Source organism: Phoenix dactylifera, unplaced genomic scaffold, assembly GCF_009389715.1.
Source record: "Phoenix dactylifera cultivar Barhee BC4 unplaced genomic scaffold, palm_55x_up_171113_PBpolish2nd_filt_p 000294F, whole genome shotgun sequence".
NCBI classification, from domain to species: domain Eukaryota; kingdom Viridiplantae; phylum Streptophyta; class Magnoliopsida; order Arecales; family Arecaceae; genus Phoenix; species Phoenix dactylifera.
Genome location: NW_024067773.1, coordinates 117 through 27,731, shown reverse-complemented (window position 1 = coordinate 27,731; position 27,615 = coordinate 117). Strand labels below are relative to the sequence as shown.

The 27,615-nt window shown below is 42.7% G+C and overlaps 1 protein-coding gene across 1 annotated transcript; it reads left to right on the top strand.

Annotated features, from left to right (window-relative positions):
* The first annotated feature begins 9,107 nt into the window (after nt 1-9,107).
* LOC103696177 (delta(24)-sterol reductase-like) lies at nt 9,108-15,135 on the top strand. The gene is made up of 3 exons (XM_039117970.1): nt 9,108-9,195; nt 12,328-13,579; nt 14,380-15,135. Exons 2-3 carry the CDS (start codon nt 12,344-12,346, stop codon nt 14,827-14,829), a joined length of 1,686 nt encoding a protein of 561 aa, XP_038973898.1. The 5' UTR covers nt 9,108-9,195; nt 12,328-12,343; the 3' UTR covers nt 14,830-15,135.
* Nucleotides 15,136-27,615: the final 12,480 nt, after the last annotated feature.

Below are 27,615 nucleotides of genomic sequence, written 5' to 3'. Positions count from 1 at the left end.
TTTTCTGTATAACTTTTATCAGGATTTTGGTTTTCAACACTGTGTCATGATTCTTCACAGTTTGGAAACCTTTTTCATTTGAAACACTTTTACAGGATTTAGCAAATACAGAAAATACTTCAGTTTTATTTGCCAAGAACAAATCCAATGTAAGCTTTTGAAAACTCAGTGATAGAAACAACATCTTTAGATTTAGAAATTGATTCTTGTTTGTTTCCTTAGTTAACATGCATAGCAAACTTTGACCTTTCAGAAGATACTCTAAGTAAGCCAATGCCAAAGTCTTTTGAAATTAAATCCATACTCGCATGAGTTGATATTATATGCCAAAGATGGTTTCTTTAATCTTGGTATTTATAGTGCAATATTCAAAGGCATACCAAGTACACATTTTCATATCTATGATCAATAAACAATAATGCCATGGATAAAAGCTCTCAATCAAGCATATAGAGAATTCATAGAGTTAATCTTAATAAATTGATTAATCATCTAGCAACTTATCCAACAATAAGTAAAGTATAATATAGAAAGATGGAGAAATTTGAAGTTATTTCTTCTATTTTAATTATTTTTCTTGATTACATTTAAGTTTTATTCTTTAATATATGTCTAGAGCACCCAATGTCCAATTTAACATCTTTTGTTGGAGCCTTGAGTGCTAGACACACCTGCAGAAAATATTTAGATTTTCAACTTAGGAACCCAAGCTCTTTTGGGTCCTTGCAGGTTAGCTATTATTGTTCCTTTTGGAACCCATATTTTCTTAATAGCTATTTTGTCCATAGGCTTGCAGATTTTTGGACTACAAGAAGTGTATTTCTGCATCTTCTTATTAAATTTAACAAACATGGATTTAACATGAGTGGTAGATAATCCTTCAGTTTTCTGTTTTTGCCTTTTAGGTTTATCAAATTTGTAATGTACAGATTTAGGAACAGAAGAGATTTTGCATAACCTTTGTTCCTGTTTATCAGCATTATAAGAATCTATTTTAAAATGATTAGAAACTGTTTTAACAAACATATTCTTGAAAGATTTTTGGGTGTACCAAGGTTGACATCCCAATCCAATATTATCAAATTCAGCTCTTTGATTATTTATCATTAGATTCAACTTTTCAGAGCTCAAAGTAAATCTTTCAACAACAGGTTTTAATTTGTCAACTTCTTTAGTTAATCTTTTGTTATCTTCTGAAAGCAATTCATTATTTTTCTTAAGTTTATCATGGCTTTCAGTGAGAAGTTGGTTTTTCTGATTTAGTTCTTGATTTTCTTTAATTAAGATTTCAGTTTTACTAGTTAGTTTCAGTTTTTCATCTATTAGAATTTGATTTTCATTCTTCAAGTTCTTGTTCTTACAAACAAGTTTCTTATATTCTAAATACAAATCAGAAAAGGCATCGTGGAGTTCATCAAATGTAAAATTGCTTTCAGTTCCAGCATGTACCTCATGTGCCACCAAGCATGGATTTTCAATATGATACTGCTCTCCTTCTACACATGATGTTTCAGATTTGTTAGTGCATTCATATTTGTCTTCAAGCATATTCCATATTCCTTTAGCAGTCATGCAAGAAGATATGCAATTAAACTCATTCCTATCTAATGCACAATATAAAAGGTTCATGGCATCAGCATTCAATTGTGCTAAATCCTTTTCATTAAAAGTTTGAGAGAGTGTGTGAAGATCATTTATTATGATTTTCCATAAATAATAGTTTTGTGATTGAATAAAGATGCGCATGCGTATTTTCCAATGTGTATAGTTTATGCCATTAAATAGTGGTGGTGTATCAATTGATTGTCCTTCTCCTAGAAAACTATCTATTTGAGTTGTCATGATCTTTGGCTCTAGTCGGTTAAGACTACAAATAATATTTGAGCACCTGCTCTGATACCACTTGTTGCCCAAGGTGACAACCCAAGAGGGGGGGTGAATTGGGTCTTTTAAAACTTTTAAACTACTTCTAAAACTTTTTGATTAACTATGCTAAGTTGTCTAGATGCACAGTGAAAGTTAAACTTAGCAAGGGTTTGATGTATAGACTTCGACTTGATTAAATATGCTTGCAACTAAAGGATGTGCGGATAAGAATTAAGCAAGCAATTTATCTAAGTAAGTAAGTGTGTTAGTTAGACAATAACTAGAGGCATTACAAACACAAAGGACATATAGTGGTTCGGTGCACCCCAGCACCTACATCCACTCCCCAAGACCTCTTGGGAATTTCACTATAATCCTACCGATTACAGCCGGTTGTTTTACAAGCTCACAACCCAACTTGTTGTTTTACGAGCGCACAACGAACTCGGTCGGTTTTCCCAGGCTCACCGACTAGAACCACTCCGATTGTTTTCCCGGGCTCACAATCAAATCCTTACACGTTGGTTTTACCCTCGGCTCACCAACAAACCTAAACCCCGTTGGTTTTCCCTTTGGCTCACCAACAAACCTTAATCCCGTTGGTTTTCCCTTTGGCTCACCAACAAACCTTACACCGTTGGTTTTCCCTTTGGCTCACCAACAAACCTTTAACCCCTTGATTCAATCCCTTGATTGAATCAAGTTACAAGATATTAAAACAAAGAATAAAAACAAATCAAAGCTTCTTAAACAAGCAGATATGACAATATAAACAAATAGAGTAAAGAGAAGCCCTCAAACGAGTTTTGAAGATGGAGGAGCTCGGCTTCTTCTTTACTTGATCCTCCTCTGATTTGGCATGAAGTAGAGGATCCCCGAGGCAGCACACGGATGGAGAGGAAGCTTTCGGATTCACTTGGATGCTCTTCTTCTCTCTATTTCGTTTTGGATGGCCCTTTTGTGCTTATGGGAGATTTCCTTTGTAATCTCTTTGAGATCTCTTTCCTAGATGATCTCTCCCACTTCCATGCATTCTCCCCTAGCTCTCTTCTTGTTTTTATAGCTTTAGATGGAGTGGAAACAAGAATATAGCCGTTAGAGACAAAAATAGAGCCGTTGGAACCAGTCTGCAGCTCCTGACAATATGACCGTTGGGTTTGGAGTCGACTCGCGCGATCAGGAGTCGGCTCGGCTGTAGCAGGAGTCGACTCGAGCTTTTCCGGAGTCGACTCGGCAACTGTTCCAAGTTTGAATTAAAGTTGCCGTCTTGACTGGGAGTCGACTCGACTTAACCCGGAGTCGACTCGCCAACTTCTGGCGCTGACCTGGCAATTTTGGAGTCGGCTCATCCTCTGTAGTCCGTGGATCCAAATTTGAATTTTGTCCACTCGACTCGACTCGACTGTCCTGGGAGTCGACTCGAATCTCAAAGCCCGAACTCCCGATTCTCTGTCTTTTGGCTCATCCAGTCTTGGAGTCGACTCGAACTTCCTTGGAGTCGACTCGGCTCTCAGTTTCCGAAAGTTGGTCTTCTGCCATCTTAGTGTAGCGCTGCCTTGGAGTCGACTCGAGCTGTCTGGGAGTCGACTCGAATCTCAGAGTCGGAAAACTGATCCTCTGTATTTTGGAGCCGCGCTGCCTTGGAGTCGACTCGACTTGTCTTGGAGTCGACTCGCCTCTCAGAGACGAAAATACCGTCTTCTGTCTTGGGGTTGCGCTGTCTTTGGAGTCGACTCGGACTTTGTGAGAGTCGACTCGAATCTCAGTGTCCAAAAACTGCTTCTCTGAGTTTTTCCTTGTGTACCACTGAGAGTCGACTCTCGCTTTCTTTGGAGTCGACCCGGCAACCATTGGAGTCGACTCGAATTCCTCAGGAGTCGACTCGAAGACTATTCTTTTGAATTTTCCTTTGAATTTGCTCCTCCAATTTGAATCTTTTGAACTTTAAAGTTGGGCCAATGAATTGTAGCTTTCTTCTAACTTTTCTTGAGTGCTTTTGGAGGCCTTCTTGTGTTCTTCCAACTTGCTATGTTCCTTGCAAAATAAATATCTTTCTCCTTGCAACATAAACATTAGTATCTATACTTCAAGGTGTTGTGATCATCAAAATCAATCTATGAATCAATCTTTGGGTCATCAATAGTAACGATTTTTATTTAACTTGATCATAAATAGTAATAATCAATAATATAAAAAATAACATCAATATTTGTTGAAAAACTTAAATAAAAATTAATTTACTTATTTGAATTGTGTAAATTTTAAAGAAAAGGACTACATGCAGTTACTAGTTATTATTAGGTGCAGAATTCTCTTTATAAAATGTTAACCGAGGACAAGATATTTGTTTTGATAGATGACATGCATTGATAAAAAAATTTAGAAAATTTATCATCAATGATAACCTATAATGTAAGAAGCACATGTTGCTCATGGGAAATATTCTTTTTTTAAAAAAAAATAAGTGCATTACACATGGAGGATAGTAACATACTAGAGTTACTAAGATAATATCTATTCTAGATCTCATCCGATATCAAATAACAATAATTACTTTTAGTATATAATAATAATAAAATAGCAATGAAATAACAATAAAAGTTTCACAATTATTACTTAGTCTTTTCACTACAATTATTACTTGAGATTGATCAAATGTAGAGTAATTATAAATTTTTGATAGTTTATATAAAAATATTAAATAAGAAAAATAAAAAATTATATATAAATATATTGACAAATACGAGATATATAAAATGAGAAAAAAAATATACACATATATCAACAAATAAAAAATATCAATAGATCTAGAAGTAAATATGAGAGAAAAGTTACTATATATTACTATTGTTAGTAATATATAGTAAGCTCATTAGGTGGTTTTAGGGTTTTGCTGTCAGGCTGTGGTAGGTCATGGCTTGCAACTTTTATTGAGGGTTAAGGGTGGAGTTCCGGTACTACGGTGGTAACTTAGTTCTACCTATGCTTCGATCGAACGATGAAAGCCAAATTCTCATATAAATCAAATGATGCCACCCTATTCCCCCTCTTCTTTGATTTTGTGCCACTCACGCTTATTCTCTCTAACTCTCTCTCTCTTGCTCTGTTGCCTTCTTCTTCTTCTTCGGCTTCTTGTCGAACAATCCATTCGAGCCCTGCCCTACCACCTCTTGGAAAAAGTTTTAATATAGTTACAACAGAAAAGATAAAAACAAAAAAAAAGCAAAGAAAAGAAAAAAAAAGTGATTAATATATTTTCTTCCTCAATATTCTTAGAAGCCAAATTTCATCTAAAATGATCGAGCCCTTTTCCTTATTTAGAGGCAAACAATTTTTAACCTGGAATATAAAATAATCATGAATATGGAATAATAAATGTTTTATAAATGCTACTATAATTATTTTAGACTAATATCAACCGTAATATTTAGATAAAAGAAAGAGATTTTACCCCTTCGAGCAGAAGAGGACGGCAAGGGAGGGTGTAGCTCGGAAAACCGAGATCATAAAAGAGCGTTGGAGTTTGGAGGGTAGCGAAGGTGGAGCAAGCTGCATGAGATGCCGTGCTGTTGTAACGAATCTTCCCATTTTAATGCAATAGAGACATGGTATACTAAACAATTTTAATTAAATGTTTCCTCCATCACCATTGATTCACCATCCTCCTTTTCAGCAAACTATCAACCCTTTTCCGGGCTAGGTTATAACCAATCATCCCATTTCAATGAAAGAAAGACGTGGCATACTTGGAAACCATTTTCAATTAGAAAACAAAGTACTAAAAAATCCAATCAATATGAAATTCTAAAATATATTTAATAAAATAATATATATAATCTTTCTTTGGTATGCTATGCTCGATTTTTTCTATAATTTTTTTCTTAAAATTTCTATTTATAATAGATGTGCAAAAAAAAATACTTAAAAGGCAGTCGTGATGGAAGACAAAAAAATAATTTTAAAATTTTATTTTATTTTTAATTAAAATGAGATGGTTTTTATTAATTGTGTTAGAAGAACCATTATATTAGGGGCATTTGTGCAAAAACAGCGTTTTATGTGGGTGCAGAAATAAATATAAATTTTAAGAGTGTATTCATCCAAATTTGAATTTTTAGAAGGATATTCATGCAACAAAAAAAAAATCCCAAAACAATTGTGCCTAGCTTTCCTCCTATTAATCTTGTTTTTTTTTCCCTCTAGAGAAAGTAAATAAAAGGAAGAGATATATGGTAAAACTACCGCTATGTGAACTTTTTTTTTTAATTTTTTTTGAGTACAAGTGAGGGGATTAGATCCTAAGCGAAGAGAAACTATGGAAAACGAATATAAGAACAAGCCATTGAATCATACTCAAGAAGTAGAGCAAACTCTAAAGAGATTGGAGTCCTCAGTGATGCTTTGAGACCTCTTGAGTTTTAGGTTTTTTTTGAAAATGAAGGAGACTAATGGTTGTAAACCGTCGGTCACCAAATTAGTTATAGTTTTCAGTTACCGAACCATTTTCCATCGTTTAGTTCACCTGCAGCTGGTGAATCATGTTGTTGATGTTGCACGTATGATTGATATGGCTTTCCATCTGGTTATGTTTTTCGTTTTACATAAAATTTTTCTTATAACTATGAACGAACTTTTACTTACGGAGGTGTAAATTCAAAATGAAAAATTTCTATAGATATATGTACAAAAATTCCTTTAATTATTACATACATAATACTTGGAAGCTCCTACTTCTTCTATTTATTTAAAGCAGTGGTATCTTTGTCAAAATTATATCATACAATTACAGGATTTGCACTCCGAGATTAGAGGTATATTGCAATTGTATACGATAAGATTTTGGGTTTGTGCAATTGATAAAGTATATTAACATGCCCACTGCCATTCTAGAAAGTTTTCGGGAGACCATGCATAAAACTCCTCAAGTTCACCATGCATTGCTGCACCTAGACGGACGGCTTCACCCGTTGGGAAGTGTTCGTCATCAACTAAAACGGTAGAGCAAGGATGGTCAAAGGCCACGTAGCCCACCTTCCCTTCTCGAGGGGCCCCACCACTCCGTCTTTAACTTGGAAGTCTCTTGGTGTTAGCCAGTAATTTTTTATGAGAATTCTTCCGTAACAATTATATATATAGGATTTTTTTATATGAATACTCCTCTAAAAATTTAAATTTACACAAATACATTCTTAAAAATTATATTTATTTCTGTATTTTCATAAAATACTGTTTTTGTACAAATGCTCCTAATATAATGTTTTTTTAATATTATTAATAAATACGGTTTTTGTCCTCCATCGCGATCGCCTTATAAATATTTTTTATTATATATCTACCTATTAAGAATATTTTAGTAGATGGCATTGGCATATGTGCAAAGGCGGCCAATGTATTTGAGGGCATAAAAGGCTAAAACGAATTCACGGGAACTTTTTTTTTTTAATGATGAAAAAAATTTAATAAATGTAAAATTTGGATGTATTTACACTCATCCGGTTTAATTTACCTGATTTACCCCCAAAAAAACAAGAGTCTTTCCCACATAGATAATCGAAGCAAGAATCAACAAAATTAAAATCCTAACCTGCCTCGCCGGGGCTCGGGCCCGGGTCACGCTGTGCCTTACTGAGCGGCTGAGCAAGAACGCCGAGAAGCAATGGGGAGGTGCCGGGTAGCCGATTTGGGATTTGGAAACCGTGAACGGCGAAGGGAGCTACTGGGATTTGGGGCCAAGGACAAAGAATTAATATGTTTACAGGTTTACAGCAAAGGAAGAAGGGTTTTATCTTCCGGTCGAGCTAGCCAACAGCCGTAGCTTTCGCTGCTTTATTTTTAGTGTAGCTCTACGGACTGCGGTGGGCTAGATTGGAGCCTAAGAATTGAGCCGGCTCCATACATATACAAAAACAAAAATAAAAAATAATAAAAATAAATATTAATAAAGGAAAAAATGAATCATCTAGCCCACGACTAAAAGGCCGTCCAGTTTCGGCCCCGTAAACACCAACGATGAATGACTGAATCTTTACTTCGGCCCAGGACCAGCTCGTTATCAGAATTCTGTTTAAAGCTCCGCCAACTCCCCCAACCAAGTTCGGGGTGCCTCCGGACAAATGCTGACCTGTCCCGACCAAGTTCGGGACGCCAACCCCAGCGATACACACAATACGTTTCGACCCTCGAGCTCGGAGCGCTATCCCGAGCCCACCTCGGAATTCAGAAAACCGAGCTACTCCTAGTATCCACCAAGCCGACCTTGCCAAACGCATAACGTGACTACTTAACGAGCTCGGCCTCATCAACAACCACATCCATATGCGAGCGTACGCCCATCTACGTGACCGTACTTCACCACACTGCCGTGTCTTATCTCCATAACCAGCCAACAGCAGTCGACGACACCTTGACCACTCCGGCCATACTCTGTTGTGACTGTCAACGCCCTACCGTTCTTAAGAACGGGCTGTACCGCACGTCACCAGCCTACCTGAGCTGCACGCCATCCGGCTCAGAGCCATACCCCCTCATGATGGGGACTGACAATACCTTTGTCATCTGGGCCACTCCATCGAGGTTATAAATAGCTCGGTTAGGTAATTCCTAAGGGACCTTTAGCTGGACCAAATTTACCCACTCTAACTTGATCGTCGGAGGGTCCTCACCGGAAACACCGGTGAGGCTTTGTGCAGATCCGTGGCCGTCGCGTAGGAGGTGGCTCCCGTCTTCTCCTTTCCAGCACCGGCAGCTTTCTCGGCTCCACCGGCATGGTCACCCTCGGACCAGATTTGAACCACAACAAATATTATATATATATAAATATTAATTTTTAGCAACAAATCATGCAAAATTTAATATTTAAAAAAAATATTCATCCAAAAAGCCTAAAAACCAACCATTCGCCAACCCGCCCCCGGGAGGCAAAATTTCCCCACCGGGAAAGTTTCGCATATTCGTGCTCCTCGAGGGCATTCTCGATTTCCCGGAGCAGGTATGAAAATCCCACCTCACGTCATCGTCAGAGCGGAAAACATTACCGTCCGCGGGGGAGCAGGTATGATAATCCCACATCACGTCATCGTCAGAGCGGAAAACATTACCGTCGGGGGAGCAGGTATGATAATCCCACATCACGTCATCGTCAGAGCGGTAAACATTACCGTCCGCGGGGTAGCGGATCCCACCTCGCTTCCTTGGCTTTAAATTCCGTGGCGAGGCAGCTTTCTCAGCTCTACTTCAGCACACCCCACCTCCTCTCTCTCTCTCTCTCTCTGTGGGCAAAGGTGGCCAAGCGAAATTCCTTCCCTCGGCTTCCTCTGAGTCAGCTTAGAGGTATCCCAATAGAGCCATTTGTGTCTTTGTTTCTTTCTTCAACATCTAGCTTAGCTTCAGCTTAATTCTCTAACGTTTCACTTTGATGGTGCAGCAAATGAACTCGTAGTGGTTTTCTCACTATGCTATTTTCCTAGATTCACCTTTTACTCTCCTTTTCCTGCGCTTATTTTTTGTGGTGCGTTTGATCTCTTAATTAGTTTATTTGCAAGTACTCTGAGTTAGGGACTGTAGCTTTTGCTTTCATGGGTGTGTTGTCTCCATAAAATTAAACCATTTGGTGGCCTCTTCTTGCTGTCCATGAGTGCTGCTAGTTAAACTCCTTCATGCATGATAGTAGATATAACAGTTGCTGTAACTTTGCGTGTTGCATTTGCTGAATCTGGGATCTTACTTTTTCTTCTTCTTTCTTTCCTCTTTTTTTTTGCTATGGATTTTGTAACTCGGGAGTCGCTTTCAAAGAAGATGACTTGCTAATTTGTAGCTTTCTGAGTCTGTGGCTCCTTTTCTCTGCCTACTTGTACAGTGAGCTTAGCTGCTTTGTATTCTATCTCCTCATGTAAAAGATTTCAGGTTGAGGTTGTGGTGGATAACTGCTGTTTTTTACTAAAACACAGTGAGGAAAGCCAAAAATAAGAATGATTACGACAAGTCTGCTAGAACACGCTCTGATCCAGATCTTACCTTTTTGAGGTTGTGTTTTTACCCCTTTTTTTAGTAATGAAACTAAAGATCTCATATATTTATGGTATATCATACCAATTAGTACGTACCGGCACAATTAGGCATACCATACTGTAGCTTTATTGAACTAGTACAAGAAACAATCGTGGAAATTTGTAATACTGTTACAGGAGCAGTAAAGGAAAGCCTACAGTGCACGCCTTCCATAACGTGAAAAAGAAAAGGCAATAAAGCACGTTACTCTGAAAGAACGAGATAATTGAAGACATAAATCCGCAAACTCGTGTCTTCGTTGCTTTTTGTAAAGGTTGCTGACTAGTCCTTTTCAAATCCTCATCTAGATTCTTACATCATCTCTCAATATCTATGAGTTTGGCGCATCATATCGCTGGCAAAGCAATCTAATATGTACATAATTCTTATATAATAAAACAAAGGGTGGCATAGCCTCTCATTCACAAAAAAAAAGAAAAAAAAAACAAGAGATGTACCAAATGTTGGTATGCCTAATTGATCATCGTATTGATGTACCGCACTGTACCAAGATGTTAACTTGAATGAAACCTGGTACCAAGATGATGAACCATGATTCTAATATTATAAATGCAATCCTTGTAGTTTTCAAATTCTAATTCTAAAGGAACCAAAAGGCTATCCAGCATGTGATGCTGCTTCTCTAGATGGCCAAGTTGAGTGGTTTACTTGCTCAAGAACTCGCGTGCAATAGGTGTGGCTGATATAAGAGGAGGATATGATATTGATGGTGTTGTGCACTCTCTTACATTGATTAATGTTCCTTTAAGTACCGAGTCCTGTGGACAGAGAATAATATAGTAAGTGGCAAGCTTTAAAGGCATATGCTGCACCATCAAGATGTTGTTATGATTGAACAACACTAGGGGGCATGTTTGGTTGGAAGGAGTTGGGCGTTGAAATGAAAATAGGAATGAGTAGCTCCTATTCCAACCATTTGTTTGAAAGGTGTTCCATTTCGATTTTGTTTCTAAAGAGAATGAAAATGTCCCAATTCTTCAAAATCTAATCCCGACTCTTCTCTAGTATTCAAAATCATTCCGATTCCGATTTCGATTTTGATCACGAACCAAATACATTAAAAAATATGACCATTTCGATTTCCATTCCAACTCATTATTTCGATTCCGATTCCAGTTGCAAACCCAACACACCCTAGTTTGTAAGCTTTGGTTGATGATGCATGTAACAACAAGATTTTAAATATTGCCTTTTATTCTCCTTAAGTTTAAGCAAATACATGTCAATCATAATGATGAGAGTTAGCACATTGGTTAAGAGCCAATTAAAAGGGACGGCAAGATCTAAAGCAATATCAGGGTTACATGTAACTCATTCAATGCATGCAAAGAAGCATCAATAGGAACAACCATTAGTGGTCTAGGCTAGCACCACAGGTAGGTAGTCGCAATAAGTGGAGGGAGTGACAAGTGAGTAATTAATTGTTGCACTGGCTTCATCGAGTTAGATAAATCAGGTCCAAGTTGAATCATTTGAAGTTACTATATATTTTATAATCAACCTATTGGTTTTAGATTTCGAGTATATTTCTATTGCCTTGGACATGTTGATTTTTTTCTTATATTTATTGATTTTTCCTGGTAACAAATCTTTGTTTTAAGGCATTATCAGTATAAGCAAACTCCCTGGGATATTTTTATACTTCTCCATTTTATTGGGGAGGAGTACTCACCCTTTTCTTTTCTTTTCTTTTCTTTCTTTTTTTAAGAGAACATCACCAAATAAAAAAAATTAGACTTTAACCTATCAAAATCTGCCATTTACCCAGGCTGCAAGAAATTCCTAGAACTTGAATTGTACTATTGTAGAGGATCCATAGCTAGATATGGACAGTGAAGGGAGTGGACAAGCAATCTGATAATATAAGATGTTCATAAATGTGGTCAATCGTATAGCAAGAATACCGTTATGTTGCACTGTCTATTTTTGCATTAAACTTCCTATTGCTATGAAATTAATCTAGACCAAATAAATCTAAAAAGCTTAAATTGTGATATTAAGCATTGTTTACCGGTGCCAGATGTTTGTTCTTTATAACTAACTTAATTGATGGATGCGGAAAAATTGCATGCGCTACGGAAGCCAGCTTACTCTTATGGAACTTTCACAATTTCATCCAGAAACAAGAAGTTAATTTGTGGAAAACAAAGGGTCCTTTTCTTCTGTTTTGAAATATCTAGGCTGGCGTTTTCTCAAAAAAATCTAAGCTTTCAGCAACTCATTCCAAGATTCCAAAAGATAGAATGTTTTTTTTTTTTTGCATGATATTTTGCTTTCATATTGTGCACTAAATCATGTGTTTGAAACTATAGATATTAAACTTCTCTTATCAAATAAGATACTGTATTCAGATGATTGGTTATGCTTATAATCTTTTCCTTCTTCTAATCCCAGCATCCAGTTCTTCACCATGTCCAATCTGCAAGTGCCTGTGCGTCCAAAGAGGAAAAAGATTTGGGGGGACTACTTGGTCCAATTCCGATGGATCATCGTCTTTGTACTCCTCCCCATCTCTTGTATCATCTACTTCTCCATATACCTCAGTGAGCTCAGAGCTGAGAAGAAACCCAACAAGCTTCGCCAGAAGGAACATGAAAAGAACGTCAGGAAGGTCGTCAAGCGCCTCAAGCAGAGGAATCCATCGAAGGATGGACTGGTGTGCACAGCTCGAAAGCCATACATCGTCGTCGGCATGCGCCATGTCGACTACAAGCGAGCTCGTCACTTCGAGGTCGACCTCTCGGCATTCAACAACATTCTAGAGATCGACAGAGAGAGAATGGTTGTAAAGGTGGAACCTCTCGTTACAATGGGCCAACTTAGCCGAATCACAGTCCCCATGAATCTTGCTCTTCCTGTTGTTTCGGAGCTCAACGACCTCACAATAGGAGGTCTCATCAATGGCTACGGCATTGAAGGAAGCTCCCACATCTACGGCCTCTTCTCCGACACTCTCGTCTCTCTCGAGGTCGTGCTCGCCGACGGGCGTGTCGTTAGGGCTACCAAGGACAACGAGTACTCAGACCTCTTCTATGCAATCCCCTGGTCACAAGGAGCACTTGGGCTTCTAGTTTCAGCCGAGATTAAGCTCATACCAATCAAGGAGTACATGAGGTTGACATATAAGCCAGTGAGAGGAAACTTGAGGGAAATGGCACAGGCCTTTGCAGATTCATTTGCACCAAGAGATGGAGACCCGAAGAAAATTCCGGATTTTGTCGAGTCGCTGATCTTCACACCAACGGAGGGTGTATTCATGACAGGGAGGTATGCTTCAAAGGAAGAAGCAGAGAAAAATGGTAATGTTATTAATAGTATAGGATGGTGGTTCAAGCCATGGTTCTACCAGCATGCAGAGACAGCACTGAAGAAGGGTGAGTTTGTGGAGTACCTTCCGACGAGGGAGTACTACCACCGACACACGAGATCTTTGTTCTGGGAGATGAAGCTGATCCTGCCGTTCGGGGATCAATGGTGGTTCAGGTGGCTAATGGGGTGGATGATGCCTCCTAAGATCTCCTTGCTCAAGATCACCCAGGGGGAGGTCATTAGGAAGTATTACCATGACATGCATGTGATCCAGGATATGCTGCTTCCCATGCACAAGGTTGCTGATGCTCTGGAGTTCCTTCACCGCGAAATGGAGGTAAATTCCCATCTCTACTTGATTTGAGTTATAGCCATTCTTTACCTGACAACAGCCTCTAATCTGCCATTGTGGAAGTGCTTGTGGGATTTTATGGACTACATGCAGAAGATTAGAACATAAAAAATCATAAATCACACTAGAAAAGATCCAAGCATACCTTAAGAGCCATGATCAGCTATTGATGATTGCTGCAACAATATTTGTGAAAGAAGAAAGCATAAAAATGGGATAAATCTTCCTCTCCATCTCTTTCTTTATATTTGTCTTCTCAATAGAATAGGTGCCTCCTAGGAACGCAGGGACTTTGATACCCTAAGATTTCTCTACAGACAGATATATATAGGAGTGGAGTGGGGACCTAGCTCAGTTAGTAATACTAATGAGCCCATCCATTACAGAGCTCATTAACCAAATTAGGCTTATACCAATGCTCACAGTCCCATTTGACTATGACAATAGAGCCTAAAATAACCATGATCATAAATTAATTTTGGACTTCTTAAATATTTATTCGGACGGCAACATATATAGCCCATAATAAATCAAAAAAATTTCTGTCTACAATCAATAGAAGCTCATCTTTATGAGAAATTCCAACAGTCCTTTCTTAAATTGTGGCTCTTGGTTCAAAAAAATGGTCTTCTTTTGCTTTTAAGCTTTGCAATGGGGAAACCAAGCCGCAAGGTTATATAAAGAAGCATGATAGTTGATTATTCATTAGCTATGCTTTTCCTACATTCTATTTCTGATACTTTCAAAGAGATTCATGAGAAAAACTTCCTTTGATTTCTCTTCAGGTGTATCCTATCTGGCTCTGCCCACACCGCCTCTTCAAGCTCCCTGTCAAGACCATGGTGTACCCCGAACCAGGCTTCGAGCTGAACCTGAAGCAAGGTGACACCAGCTACGCCCAGATGTTCGCTGATGTCGGCGTCTACTATGCTCCCGGCCCTGTCCTCAGGGGTGAGGAATTCGATGGCGCCGAAGCTGTACACCGCCTTGAGGAGTGGTTGATCCAAAACCATGGCTTCCAGCCTCAGTATTCAGTCTCTGAGCTCACTGAACGGAACTTCTGGAGGATGTTTGACAGAAGCCTCTATGAGCAGTGCCGCAAGAAGTACAAGGCAGTGGGCACCTTCATGGACGTGTACTACAAGTCCAAGAAGGGGAAGAAGACTGAGAGGGAGGTGTTGGAGGCTGAGGCAGCGATCACTGAGACTGCGTACGCTGTTGCTGAGCAGGACTAAGCGGCCGACTAGTCGTTGGCTGGATAGAAGTTTAGGTTTGGTTACAGTTGATGCAATGAGGTTCGGAAGTAATAATTGGTAGAGTAAGTAGTTCATATTAAAGTATTTTTATTTAAGTGGTATACTAGTATTTTAATGGAACGGAGCGAAGCGATGGGATATATTTATCTTTGAAATAATTATGTAAAGTTATATTCTAGCAGGAATGTTGATAGGGATTGGAACTTTGGGACTAAAGTTTAACTATAAATATCTTGTAATTTTTGTTATTTGGAAGGTAGTAAAAGTTATAATCATTTCGCTTTTCGTGGACGCAGTTATATTGCCAAATCATGTAAAATCTTTGTGTTTAGTTTTTTTTTTTTTTTTCTTAATTCTGTGCGTTGTACTTTTCGCTATTTGAACCCTGTGTTTTGCGCAATAAGAGTGTTGTTTCTTCTCGTGGGGAGATCATAGGGCGTCCTGTCTTCTCCCAAGTCGAGAAAACGCAAATCAATCTTTTCTTCTCGTGGGTTGTCTCTGGAAGGCTGCGAAGAGAGGAAGATGGGAGATCAGCCGTGGAAGGTTTTGCTTCACGTGAAGTTTCCTTCACGCGGAGGTTCGGAGGGGGCGGTTTGTTCTATGTGGGGTGTCGTGCCTCACGTGGGGCCCTCCGGCTTTCTTCTTCCCAAGCCGAAAGACCTCCTTTTTCTTCCCTGTTTTTCGTGGTGGCTCCCGTGGAGAAAGAGGAAAACCCTCTTTGAGGACCGGCCGACCGTTGCAGACGCGAGGAAGGCAGAGAGGAAGGGCAGCCACCAGACGGCGAGATCTGCGGCAACGATCTACCCACGTTTGGGTCGCCATCCGGAGGAGAAGAGGAGGCCCCGTGTACAGTCCTTCCGCACGCCGCCGCGCACGGCTCCTGAGAAAAGTAAAAGAGAACCCTTTGCGCGTGCTCCGCAAGTCCCGTGAGAGAAGAGGAGAGGGCTCTGCAGTTGGTATTTTTTATCTTTCATCATATCCTATTTTTTTATTTTATTTTGAAAAAAAAAAGATGACAGGGACGTGCGACGTTCGATGTGATAAAGTCCGAGAAGGATGAAGGATCTGTTAGTATCGCAAGGTATAGTGAAGACCTTGTATGAGAAGAAACCAGATGACATGGGTGATGCAGAGTGGAAAGAATTGGAGGCGAAGGCTATTTCAAATATACGACTTTGTCTGGCTGATGATGTGATGTATCATGTCATGGACGAGGAATTTCCGGTAGCAATTTGATCAAAATTGGAGAGTCGATATATGTCCAAATCGTTGACGTACAAGCTATATCTTAAGTAGAAATTGTACGGTCTTAAGTAAGACTGCAAATTGGTTGGGTCGATCTGAGATCCGACCCAGCCCGACCCGTGTAGACCCGACCTGATCCGAATTTTAGGATCCGCGGATCCAGGTCGGGTCCTAAAATTGAATCCGAATCATTTTCTGGGTCGGATCTGGATTTACCGAACGGACCTGACCCGACCCGAATGGACCCGAAGAGAGAGAGAAGAAAAAGCAAAAGAGAGTTTTTTTTTTTTTTGTGGGTCGTGCTACTATTGGTCCGTCAGGATTCTCTCTCGATCTATTGCACTGTTGATACCTACGGTGTCTCGGTAGCTGGCTTTCTTTTTTCCCCTTCTGTTTTTTGGTTCCTGTTTTTTTTAACTTTTGCAGGGAGGAAGTGAGGGAACACTGAACTGAATATGGGTCATGTGCTAGTTTTCTGCATTGGAGTTGGATTTTGGAAGAAGGTCTGGGATTTTTTTTGTCCTCATGAGAGGGGAGTTGGGAGACACCAAGTTCCGTCCAATCAGTCATATAGACAAAAAATAGTGTGATATGAAATTTGGCTTGTAGACCGACTTAGTTAGTAAGTCATGGGTCATCAGTTCTGACTACAGGTCAATTGCAAGTCTTTCATAGGTCACCCAGCACCTCATAATTATGATATGACCAAATTAGATTTGCCCAAATTCTTTTCCAAAAGCACAAAAAAAATTGGACCCGATTCGAACCCGAACCCAACCGGACTCGGATCCGGACCCGAACCCAACCCGACTCGGATCCGGACCCGACTCGGACTCGACCCGACCCAATCTTCAACCAGGTCGGGTCTAGGTCCAAAATTAGGATCCGAACAAAAAATCAGATCGGATCGGGGTCACCCAGAACCCGACCCATTTGCACTCCTAGTCTTAAGATGGCGGAGGGTGCTGATTTAAGCCAATATATCAACTTGTTCAATCAAATTATTAGTAATTTGCAGCGTGTTGATGTGAAGTTCGAAGACGAAGACAAAGCGTTGATGTTATTGCATTCTTTACCCGCTTCTCCTACATATGAAAATTTGGTTACAACTCTGATATGGGGATAGGAGACCCTAGAGTTAGAAGACGTCATTGGAGCCTTGTTAGGTTTTCATCAAAGGAAGAAAGCCAGCGATGAAAGTTCTCCGGGAGAAGGCTTAGTGGCGAAGGGTAACTAGGAGCATGGAAGAAGCAACACAATAAATAGATTAAATCATAGTAAATCTCGATCTAAATCCAAAAAAAGAAGGGCATAACATGCTACAAGTGTGGAAAATAGGGTCATATAAAGCGGCATTGTCCAGAAAGAAAGAAGGGTAAAGATGGTGACATATCTGAGGGGTCCTCTAATTTGCAAATATAGTGAAAGAAGACATAGATAGCAGTAACAGTGATATACTTTCAGTTTCATCCAGTTCAGATCATCTCGCGGATTATTCGATTCTGGATTCAGTATGTTTCTATCACATGACACCCAATAAAGATTGGTTTGACGCCTGCAAAGTTAATTCTGGTTCTGTTTTAATGGGTAATGATGCATCTTGCAAAGTTATTATAATAGGAAATATCAGGATTACTATATTTGATGGTGTAGTTAGAATGTTGTGTGATGTTAGATATGTTCCAGATTTGAGAAAAAAATCTAATTTCATTGGGTACCTTAGACTCTAACAGGTTTTGTTACAAGTCTTAAGGTGGAGTAATGAAGGTTAGTAGAGGTGCTATGACAGTGATGAAGGGGCAAAAAGTAGCAGAAAACATATACAAATTGATACGGACTACTGTTGTAGAAGGAGTTGCTGCTGCAAAGTCTGAATCTGATAATACATTCTTGTGGCATATGCGTTTGGGTTGTATGAGTGAACGTGGTATACTGAAACTGCATAAAAAAAATCTCCTGAAGGGTGTTAAAACATGCAAATTGGATTTCTGCAAGTATTGTATTCTTGGAAAATAGAACAGAGTTCAATTCAAGACTGCCATGCACATGACAGAGAGTATTCTTGACTATGTTCATACAGATGTTTGGGGGCCAGTTAGAGTAGTATCTTGGGGTGGACATGCGTATTTAGTAACTTTCATTGATGATTTCTCAAGAAAAATTTGGGTGTAATTCATGCAGCACAAATCAGAAATGTTTGCCAAGTTCAAGTTATGGAAAGCTGAAGTAAAGAACCAGACAGAAAGAAAGGTCAAATGCCTTAGATCAGATAATGGGACTGAGTACATAGATTCAAAGTTAATGAAGTTTAGTGAGTAGCATGGGATTAAGTGATATTTCACAGTACGCAAGACATCTCAGCAGAATGGTGAGGCGAAAGGATGAATAGGACTATAGCTGAAAGAGTACGGTGTCTCAGGTTAAATGCAGGGCTTGCAAAGAACTTTTGGGCAGAGGTAGTGAATATGGATGACCAGGTTTGAGAGTATTTGGATGTCCAGCCTACGTGCAAATTCCTAGTGAGGAGAGGTCAAAGCTAAACTCGAAGTCTAGATCGTGTATCTTTCTGGAGTATCAGAAAGGGGTGAAAGGGTACAAGCTTTGGGATATGAAGGCAAATACGGTGGTGATCAGCAGAGATGTGGTTTTTGATGAAAAAGCCATATTGAAGAGTACTCAGGAAGAAGAGAAGCAGGGGCCAGAAAGTTGCAGCAGCAATAAGCAGGTGGTGCAGGTAGAGTTAGAGAGTTCCATCAGGGAGAACAATGTTTAGGGTACAGAGACTTCTACCTCAGTAGATCAAGAGCATCATAATATAGCGACAGATAGACCCAGGCGCACTATCAAACCACCAACCAGGTATGGTTTCGAAGATTTGGTTTTCTATGCATTAATCACAAGCAGTGGAGATCTTACTACTTTTCAGGAGGTAGTTCACAGCCTTGAGAAAAGTAGATGGATAGATGTTATGATGGAGGAGATAGAATCTTTGAATAAAAATCAAACATAGAAGTTGGTGGAGCTTCTGGAGGGAAAGAGAGCGATAGGATGTAAGCGGGTGTTCAAAAAAAAGGAAGCAGTATCAGAAAAAGAAGGAGAAAAGTTCAAGGCACGTTTGGTAGTAAAGGGATACTCACAGAGAGTTGAGATTGATTATAATAAGATTTTCTTTCTAGTGGTCAGACACACTTCCATTAGGATAGTGTTGACATTGGTAACACATTACGACATGGAGTTGGAGCAGATGGATGTGAAGATAGTTTTTCTTCATGGTGAGTTGGAGGAGTAGATTTACATGCAGCAGCCAGAAGGGTTTTCTGAACCTGGATAGGAGCACTTAGTCTGTAAATTGAGGGAGTCACTTTATGGGCTGAAGGAGTCTCCGAGGCAATATTTCAAGTGTTTGACTCCTACATGATTTGGATTAATTATAGGAGATGTGAGTATGACTACTATGTTTATGTAAGAAGACTTGATGATTGTTCTTTTATTTTTCTGTTACTTTATGTGGATGATATGCTGATTGCTGCGAAAAGTATGAATGAAGTCAGCAAATTGAAAACTTTGTTGAGTAGAGAGTTTGACATGAAGGATTTTGGCGTGGCCAAGAAGATTCTTGGAATGGAGATTCGCAGGGACAGAGATTTTAGAAAATTATGGTTATCTTAGGATAGTTATATACAGAAGGTGTTGGAGAGGTTCAGCATGGGTAATGCAAAGCCAATGAGCACACCTTTAGCGAATCACTTCAGATTGTCTACCTCACAGTGCCCAAAGACAAATTAATGAATTGAAGATATGTCAAGTTTCTATATCCTAATATAATGGGATGTTTGATGTATGCTATGGTTTGTACTAAGCCGGATTTGGCGCATACAGTTAGCGCAGTAAGCAAGTTTATGGTGAATTCAGAGAGACAACATTGGGATGCAGTCAAGTGGATTTTCAGATACTTGAGGGGTATTACAAACATGGTATCATGTTTGTCAGGCAGCAGGATGATCTTTTAGTCATGGGATATGTTGATGTAGATTATGCAGGAGACTTGGATGACAAGAGGTCGACTACAGGCTACGTATTCACTCTTGCAAGAGGGCATATCAGTTGGAGGTCAATGGCTAGTCTCTCGTTTTACTATCTACGACTGAGTCAGAGTATATGTCAGTAGCTGAGGCTGCCAAGGAAGCATTATGGTTAACGAAATTAGTCAAGGAACTGGCTGTTCAGCAAGATGGAGTTCAGTTGTATGGTGACAGACAGAGTGCGATCTATTTGGCGAAGAAACAGGTGTATCATGCGAGAACCAAGCACATAGATATGAGGTTTCACAAGATCAGAGAGTTGGTTTTTTTCGGTGACATATTGCTTGAGAAAGTTCATACTTCTAAAAATGCAGCAAATATATTGACAGAACCCGTTACTGCAGATAAGTTCAAGCATTGTTTGGATTTGGTTAACATCTTTAGGTGCTAGAGAGGAGGTGTTCCAACCCATCGGCGTCAGGTGGTGTCCCAGGTTATTTTTCTCTTAAGGCGTGAATATTCACTAAGGTGGAGATTGTTAGAGTAAATGGCTCATATTAAGGTATTCTTATTTGAGTGGTACACTCGAAATGGAGCGAAACGACGAGATATGTTTATTTTTGGGATAATTATGTAATATTTTATTCTAACATGGATGTTGATAGGGGTTGGGACTCTAGGGCTCGAGGTTAACTATAAATATCTTATAACTCTTGTTATTTGGGAGATAGTTGTTTTGCTCCCGTGGACATAGCCACATTGCCGAACTACGTAAAATTTCAGTGTTCAATTCCTCTTCCTCTTCCTCTCTCAAATCTGTGCATTGTTCTGTTCGTCGTTTGGATCTTGTGTTTTACACAACAATAGTCTAGGACGCTTGTCTAGAGTGAGTGTGGGTTTGGTTCATGCTTGCACTTGCACTATTTCTTCTTCCTCAGTTGCTTGTTGTGATCAGGAGTTTAGGGCTGCAAACATGTGCTAGCTGTTTCATTTTAGTTATTTGCACAGGGTTTAAGTGCTGCACATATTTGCACTATATTGGAAGAGGAGCTTTTCGGGTGGAGCATTGTTCTCCATCCATGGTAGTGGAACTGAGGCTAATCTGCCAATGATTCAATGCCAATAAGCTTCTTGAGCAAGCTCATGAGTTGCAATGAATAGGCAAATGAATGCTGTGTCTATCCTTGAGTAAAGTTCCCTCGAGCCATTGCTTCATGGGAACCAGGAAATCTATGTGGGGGGCAGAGCGTTAGAAGGTTGTATTGTTGTTTGTGTTTTTCTCTTTCATTTTTTTAGAAATGGAGGAAGATATCATCATGCATTCTAGGGCCAGTTAGGTTGTGCAAGTAGATTGGAGTGAATTTTAGACACTATACAAAGAAGCAGTTTCTGTAGAGTGCCCATTTTGAAAGTGAGCTATTTTATTGTTTGTTTTGCTGGAAAAGAAAGATTGTTGAAATTTAATGACTTCAGACACTTGATTACATGGTATAGAAAATCACTTCTAACCACTTTGGATATTTGGTTGGTTTTTAAAGTGGGGAGATACAACTCCTTCTTTGGAGAATTAGTATGTAATGTATATTATCTCCCTTTCTATTAATAATTTATATATATATGATTTTAATAGAAAGGGATTTGGCCACCCTTGAGTGGATCTCTACTCAAATCTAGAATCCCACATTAATAATTCAAGCTGCTGATGTGATCTACTACCTCTAAAATGCTTACATATCCAAAATTATATGATTTTAAAAACTCTTAGTCTATGTATAAAGTGGTCAAATATTATATATATATATATATATATATATATATACACATATTATTTATATTATTTAAATTGTCTATCTTTTAACTACTTGATATATAGGTTGGGAGTCTCCAAATCATATGATTTTTGGTATATAAGCAATTTAGAAGTAGTAGATCATATTCAACATTTAAATTATTGATACGAGATTTGTATCATCCGATTTTGACCTAATCAAATTTGAGTGGAAATCCACTCGACTATAGCCAAGTCTACCATTATATATAGTATATATGAAGGTACTCGATATCACCTAAATTAAAGGTTTTAAGATAGCTACAAGTCTATGGGTTCTAGTGTTTAATTACATGTCTTTTTCTTTTTTGGCAACTCTTACTCTATTCATGTAGTAAAATAATATCAATTAATATTTATTATAAAGTGTTGCTGGAAATTGGACCCGGGGGCAATCTTCGGTCGAGGAGAGGGAGCGGCGGTTTCTCACGGCGGGGCGGCGATCCGTTGGCTGGCGGCGTCCTCCGTCCGGGGCGGTCGGAGAGAAGGAGCAGCAGGTCCTCGCAACGGGGCGGCGATCCGTTGGCTGGCGGCGTCCTCCGTCCGGGTGCCTGCACACGAACCGGTGGCCGGGTTCTCCGGCGCCGGCCCTCCGACGCTCAAGTCAGGGAGGGGGCAAATGGTAGGGAGAAGGAGATAAACAGTGATTTTTGGGTGTATGAATGTTCCAATCCCCTCTTGAGAGGTCAAGGCTCCCTTTTATATGCGGGGGTCGGTTTACCTGTGATGTAACAGGGCGAGGCCGTAGTACGGCTTGGCATGTTGTTCAGGTCGGCGCTCGGTCAGGCGAATCATTGCACTGATGTCGGCGGTATGGCCGAGATCAGACTGATCATAGTCGACTAGACCCTGCTGGGTCGATTTGCCGTGGAGAGCTGGGGATCCGTAGATGTCAGGAGCCATGCGCATTTATTGTGGAGTAAGTCGGAGATCCGCATTTATTATGGAGTAAGCCGGAGATCCGCATTAATGGTGGAGTAAGCCGGAGATCCGCATTTATTGTTGAGTGTGCCGGAAGATTACAGCGGCCATGCGCAATAAATGCCGGAGGGGTGTTAGAGTACGGTCCTCGGACATTGGGGTTTCTCTTAGGTCGGAGGTTTCGGGGTCGGTCGTCTTGTGGCCGAGCATTCCGAGGTCGGACGCTGACTTCGGCTGTCCGGGGTCGGAGGTTGTACGGCTTCTTAGGGGCATTTATGTCATTTGGGGGGAAACTTTATTCCCCCCAACACTACCCCCCGACTTCCGAGTTCGAGCGGCTTGTGGGGCTCGGACGTGGGAAGTAAAGTCTGTCACTAAGGTTGGGGGGAAGGTCTCGCCCGCCCCCTTGTGCTTTCCGGAGCTTTCATGGTGAGATATGCGCCCTTTGGCGTCTCGAGGCTGCTTTATTCGGTGAGCTAATGATGGAGCTCGTATCATCATGCTTCTTGAATCGCCAGGATCATTTTACGGCGGATTAATGATGGGGGACCTCGAGCTCGTCGAGGCGGTGTCTCGATTCCGTAATTGACGCTTCTGGCTCATTAATGAGTGTGCCGTTACGGGGTTTGAAACGGACACGCGGCGCGACCCGAGGTCGGCCGCTTCCGATTTCATGTTACTGGATCATAGTTCCGAAGAAGTGGAGGCCTCATCGGGGCTCCACGTGTCCCAGATCTTATTAAACGAGGGGAGCGGGGGTTGCGTCCGCTCGTTCCTCAAGACGATTTGATTCTGTGGACCCATGATGAGGCCCCGAGATCCGATGGGACAACGCTTCGATTTCGTATCCAATTTATTAAACCGGAGTGAATACGGTGCCTCGGCTTCCGAGGTCGACACGTGGCGCAACCCGATCGGGGGGATGGGAACCGACCTCGTCGATCTGGGCCGTCAGGGGGGTCTATATAAACCCCACGAGTCTGCCCTAAAGGTCTTGTTTGGCTGCCTCTTATTTTCGTCGTCTTTCCCCCTGCTTTCTCCCTCAGCTGAATCTTGCCGGTGGTGCCCGGAGCGATTTCCGGCAATGTCCAGTAGGTTTTCTTCCTGTTTTCACTAGGGTTTCCTCTTTTCTTCTCCTCGTCAACTTCCATTTTCTACTCTTAACTTTTGCTCCACTCTTCTGTGAGAATGGGTTCCGGTCCCGAAGAGGTTGGGTCGAGTCTGTCGGAAGAGGAGCTGGAGTTAATCCGCTTCCGTTTCTTCTTCCAGCCCGGGTTTCGCCTTGAAACCGCAGGGCCGGAGGACAGGGTGACGCAGCTGCCCCCAGGTCGGATCGCGGTTTACCGCGAGACACTTTGGGCGGGCCTGCGTTTTCCCGCCCATGAGTTCGTGAGCAACTTGCTGGCCGAGTACCAGCTCGTCCCGGCGCAGTTGGCTCCGAACTCATGGAGGACCATAATCGGGTTTTTATCCCTGTGCCTCGGGCACGGGATCCCGATTTCGGTAGGCCTTTTTCGCCGGTGTTTTCTGTTAAAGAAAAACCCGGCGGACGTAGGGTGGTTATATTTCGCCTTTCGGGGCGGTATGTCACTCTTCCGGGGCGCCCCTTCCTCGATTCACGAGTGGAAGAGGAAGTTTTTCTTTCTGGCGTCTGCGGCGCCTTGGGGGTTCGAGCCAAGGTGGGGACACCCTCGGCTGAAGGCCCTCAACAAACTCTCCGAGCCCACGGGGAGGGAGCTGAGGACCCTGGACTCTTTGCGAGCCCTCGGGAGGGGCAACGACCTGACCGAGCTCCTGCAGGAGGACGCCCTGGCGAGCGTGGGTCTGAGCTCGGCGCGCCCCGAGGGTAAGGGCGGTTGCATTATTCTATTTATTTATTTCTTGTTCTCCGTCTTTACGGTCACTGGTCTGACTCTTAACAAAATTCTTGATTTCAGATATTCCACGCATGCCGACCAGCAACACATCACTTTTCTCTCGCCTGAGGAGGCGAGAGGCCGAGGCCGAGGGTGCTGCGCCCCAGCCTCGGAAGAGGGCGAGGACGGACGGCGCTTCTTCGTCGGCCGGGACGAGTGGCCCCGAGGCGGGGGCCCCTGCAGCCGACCCGAGGCGGGAGCGGGTTGTTGGTGATGCGGGCCCGTCGGCCCCTCCTTGCCCTACCCCCCTTGCCCAGCGGGGGGAGCCGTCCGTGGTCCGGCCGCAGCAGCCAGGACCCGGGCTTACCCGAGGCACCGAGGCGAGCGGCTCCGGGACCTCGGGTTCGATCGTGCCGAGCTCTTCCCGGGCTTTCCGAGAAGAGTCGGTCGAGCCGGACTCTTCTATTCCCGAGGGGCGCTCGGCCTTTCAAGATGCTGAGGTCGCACGCTCCATGTTGCGGCGTGCGGTGCTTCCAGCGGACCGGGACGTGTTCCGGGGTATTTCGCTGGAGGAGGTCGTCGGCAGTGCTTACTGCAACACCGCCCGGGTAAGCTTCCTTCTTAATTTTCCCGAGTTTTTAGCGTACATATGTGCTTTTTAACTCACAATACCCTCGTTTCTTTCTTTTCAGCATATTCTCGAGCTCGACACCATGGCGTTCATCGCCCATGGGTATCGGAAAGAAGTTCAACAGCTCGGCCAGCAACTGGAGCCGGCCAAGAAAAGAGTCGCCGAGCTGGAGGCGGCGTTGGCCGCGGCCGAGGCTCGGTGGACAGCCACCGAGGCTGAGCGCCTTGCCATGGTGGGGGCGCTCGAGGAGGAGAAGGCGGCTCATGCCCTGACCAGGGCAACCATGCGCGGCACGGAGGCGCGCTTAGGGGAGGTCCAGGCCAGGGTCGCGGCCCTCGAGTATGAGGAGGGGGTCTTCCGCCTCCGACTCGGGCAACTTGAGGCCCGGGAGAGGAGGGCCCTCGAACGAGCCGAGCATGCTGTGGAACTCTTCAAAGAGTCGCAAGAGTTCCGCGACATGTTGGAGGAGGAGACGGTCGACGGTTTCCTTCGAGGCTTCGAGAACTTCCGGGAGCAGGTGCGCCGGTACTGCCCTCAGTACGACTTCTCGACGGTCCGTCCGAGGGAGGACCGGGGCTGGGGGTCCGACGTGCAAGCCCTTCCTGCCATCCTGACGTCCGAGGCGGGAATATACGAGCAGGACCCCGCCGAGCCTTCGACGGGGGTAGCCGAGGCGGACGGTGTCATGGAGGCGGCTCCGGCGGCCGAGATCGACGCTGTCCCGGAGGCGGCGCCCGAAGCTCCTGCTCCCGGCCCCGAGCCTGTTCCGGAGGAAGATCATGAGGTCATCAATGTGCCGGATGACCCCCCGGATGTGGCTCCCGCCGCTTAGGACTTAGCATATTTTCCTTTTCTTTTTCATTGTATCCGGGGTCGGCCCTTGAGTGGCCGACTTCCAATTTTGTAATTGGCCTTCCGGCCCTTTGTTAATGAAGAAATGTTTTTGTCATTCTGTGTTCATCTTTCCCTCTGTTGTCGTGGATGAGGCTAGAACCTTAGCTAACCGCCTCGACGACCTCTAACTTCGTATTTTAATCTTTGGGCTGCTTAACGAAGCTGCCCTTTTCCCTGGCTATATCTTAGCCTTCTCGGATTCCAGTCGTCTCGACCAAAGGGAGCTCCGAGCTTAGGTTTTTAGAAAATTTCTCTAAGTCCTATAACTCGGATCTTAGAGTCGTGGGAGTTGCCACGTTTGGCCTTCAGGGAAATCCCAAGGCATCGAGGTCGGGCCTTAGCCCTTCAAGTAAGACCGAACTAGGTCTGCGCGTGCCGCTATTCGGGGAGTTTAGTCGGGTTTCCGAACTTAACTTCAAACCTTTCATAGGGAGCGCGGGCTAATAAACAAGTTATTGCCGAAGATTTTCGTAGTTATCGTTCTCGGACCCTGCCGAGATTTCGGTGAACAAGGCTGGGATTCCCAAAGATTGCCTTGGTACCTGTGCTTGGCTGGTACATTCGTGGCCGGACCACTTTCTCAGCTGGACGTCGGAGTTTACTTAGAAGAGCCGAGTTGGGCCCTACTTTATGAAGCCTTAGTACGGATTGCGGAGACTTGACGAACAGAGCAGGCATAATGAAGTTGGGAGGTCGGTCTTAAGCCGACCCAGCGAAGAAGCCCGGCTTTGGGGCAAAATAAGACTCCAACATTGGACGAGATCCCGCTCGGCAATATGTAGATAAAATTTGACAAGGAGGGCGTCTAGTTGGATGTACCTCTTGCATTCTCGGGGTCATGCTTCGCATGGGTGGAGTAGGTCGCTTCCCTTCCTCGTCGACCTCCGGAGTCATTTTTGACTTGTAAAAGGGGCTCGGGCTTCCCATGGACCCGGCGACTCCTGCCGGAGTTGAGAGGATCTGGGGAGGTTCTGTTGATTTGTAGCCCTTTTTTGAGATCGAGGGGGCTTAAGACCCTATGGTCAGACCTCGGAGCGCCTCAACCTTGGTCGAGGGATCTCATGTCAGGTCCGGCGCGGTTTCGTGGACGCTTTGGCCTGACCTGTGATACCTCCCGAGGTCGAGGGAGTCTGGTTCTCTAGTCGACCCTCGCACCCCCCCCCCCCCCGCATCTGGTTCTCTTACGGTCGACCCTCGAGGGGCATCCCGACCTTAGTCGAGGGATCGTTCTTCCAGGTCGGCTGGTCCTGGGGGCACGCTCTAACCGACCGGCGGACGCTTCCCGAGGTCGAGGGAGTCTGGTTCTCTACGGTCGACCCTCGGGGCATCCGACCTTAGTCGAGGGAGTCGTTTCGTTTCCGGGGATCG